At 40.8% G+C, this 1,775-nt stretch overlaps 1 protein-coding gene across 1 annotated transcript in view; it reads right to left on the bottom strand.

Annotated features, from left to right (window-relative positions):
• Window positions 1-1,775, bottom strand: part of fgfrl1a (fibroblast growth factor receptor like 1a) — a 63,625-nt gene that overhangs the window by 39,398 nt on the left and 22,452 nt on the right. Inside the window, exon 3 of the mRNA XM_008421177.2 lies at window positions 1,381-1,653. Within this exon, the coding sequence (XP_008419399.1) occupies window positions 1,381-1,653 (273 nt within the window). The remainder of the gene's footprint in view (window positions 1-1,380; window positions 1,654-1,775) is intronic.

Here is a 1,775-nt window from a genome sequence, read left to right on the forward strand (position 1 = left end):
TCTTTCCAGCATTAGCTTATCGTCTTTCCAGCATTAGCTTATCGTCTTTCCAGCATTAGCTTAGCCTCTTTACAGTGTTAGCTTAGCCTCTTTACAGCATTAGCTTAGCCTCTTTACAGTGTTAGCTTAGCCTCTTTACAGCGTTAGCTTAGCGTCTTTCCAGCGTTAGCTTAGCGTCTTTCCAGCGTTAGCTTAGCGTCTTTCCAGCGTTAGCTTAGCGTCTTTCCAGCGTTAGCTTAGCGTCTTTCCAACATTAGCTTAGCCTCTTTACAGTGTTAGCTTAGCGTCTTTCCAGCATTAGCTTAGCCTCTTTCCAACATTAGCTTAGCCTCTTTCCAACATTAGATTAGCCTCTTTCCAACATTAGCTTAGCCTCTTTACAGCGCTAGCTTAGTCTTTCCAGCATTAGCATAGCCTCTTTATAGCGTTAGCTTAGCATCTTTCCAGCATTAGCTTAGCCTCTTTGCAGCTTTAATAATTAATTATGATCAATTAAAAGGAGCTCAATCATTTCCACTGGTAGGATTTATTATTTTTCTCTTTCTAACAAAAATTGGATGATAAAAACCTTCAGAAATAATTTTTACTCTCTTAGTCGAAATGATGCAGGAATAAAGATGTAATTTTGTGAGAACTCCAACAAAAAATGACAACAAATTAAAATGATAAATGTTGAGCATCTTGTGAAGTTATGCTTTGGTCTCAGCTTTAATATCTCATATAAATGTTTAATCTTTTAACGTCAGCAGGAAGTTACATCAGATTCTGAAAGCTCCTCTTTATTCTGCCACTTTTATGACTATTTTATCGTGATTAAATGTAAATTCTCAAAGCCTCATTCAAAGACAGGATGATAATTAAATTACAAAATTAAAAATGCCAAAAAATATTTTGGAATTTTTTTTTAATCATTTGTAATTTAATTTTTAAAAAAGAAAGCAAGAAAAAAAATTGATTAAAATTAGGAATCCTATCTGGTATGAAAAGATCAGAGGTTTTATTTTTAATATCACTGAGCTGCTTGGAGGAGTCGCTGTGAGGCTTTCAGACCTCAGTGTCCAGCATGGTGGTGGCAGCATCATGCTGTGAGTCAGAGATACTGGTGCTATGTTATGTAAATCGGAGGAAAACCCTGAAAACCAGCAGCTTCATGATTGCAATGATCTGAAACTCACACAGGAAACAGACCAAAGTTCTGCAGGATTCAGAGAACGTGACGCAAGAAAAATATATTTAAAAGAAAAGTTAAAACCAGACGATGAGCCTCAAACGCCGAAGAATTAAATGATTAAAACGTCTCAACAATCTCAGCAATTTGTCGATGAAAACGTAAACCAGCTCCTCCGTTTCATCCGAAATCATAACCGGCGTTGCACTCACCGATGACAATCAGCGTGTAGTTGATGTTGACGCTGCCAAACCCGTTGGTGGCCTTGCAGACGTAGGTGCCAGCATCCTCCGTCTCCACTTCCTTAATGCGCAGGCCGTGCTGCAGCACGCGGAACCGGGTCCAGCCGCTGTGGATGTGTCGGCCATCTTTGGTCCACATCATGAGCGGCGGCGGGTCGCCCTCCACGGGGCACGCCAGCTTGGCCGTGCGACCCAGACGGACGCTCTGACGATGGGCCACCTTCCCCGCCACCCTGGGAGGACCTGCAGCAGAAGAAGAACAAAAAGCCTTAGCTGCTGAGGGAAATTCAAGTTGGACGCCAATTTTCAAAACGGTCATAAAAATACATTCAATTATCACTGAGGAATACATTATAAATATATAG

The sequence above is a fragment of the Poecilia reticulata genome, linkage group LG10, assembly GCF_000633615.1.
Source record: "Poecilia reticulata strain Guanapo linkage group LG10, Guppy_female_1.0+MT, whole genome shotgun sequence".
NCBI lineage: Eukaryota > Metazoa > Chordata > Actinopteri > Cyprinodontiformes > Poeciliidae > Poecilia > Poecilia reticulata.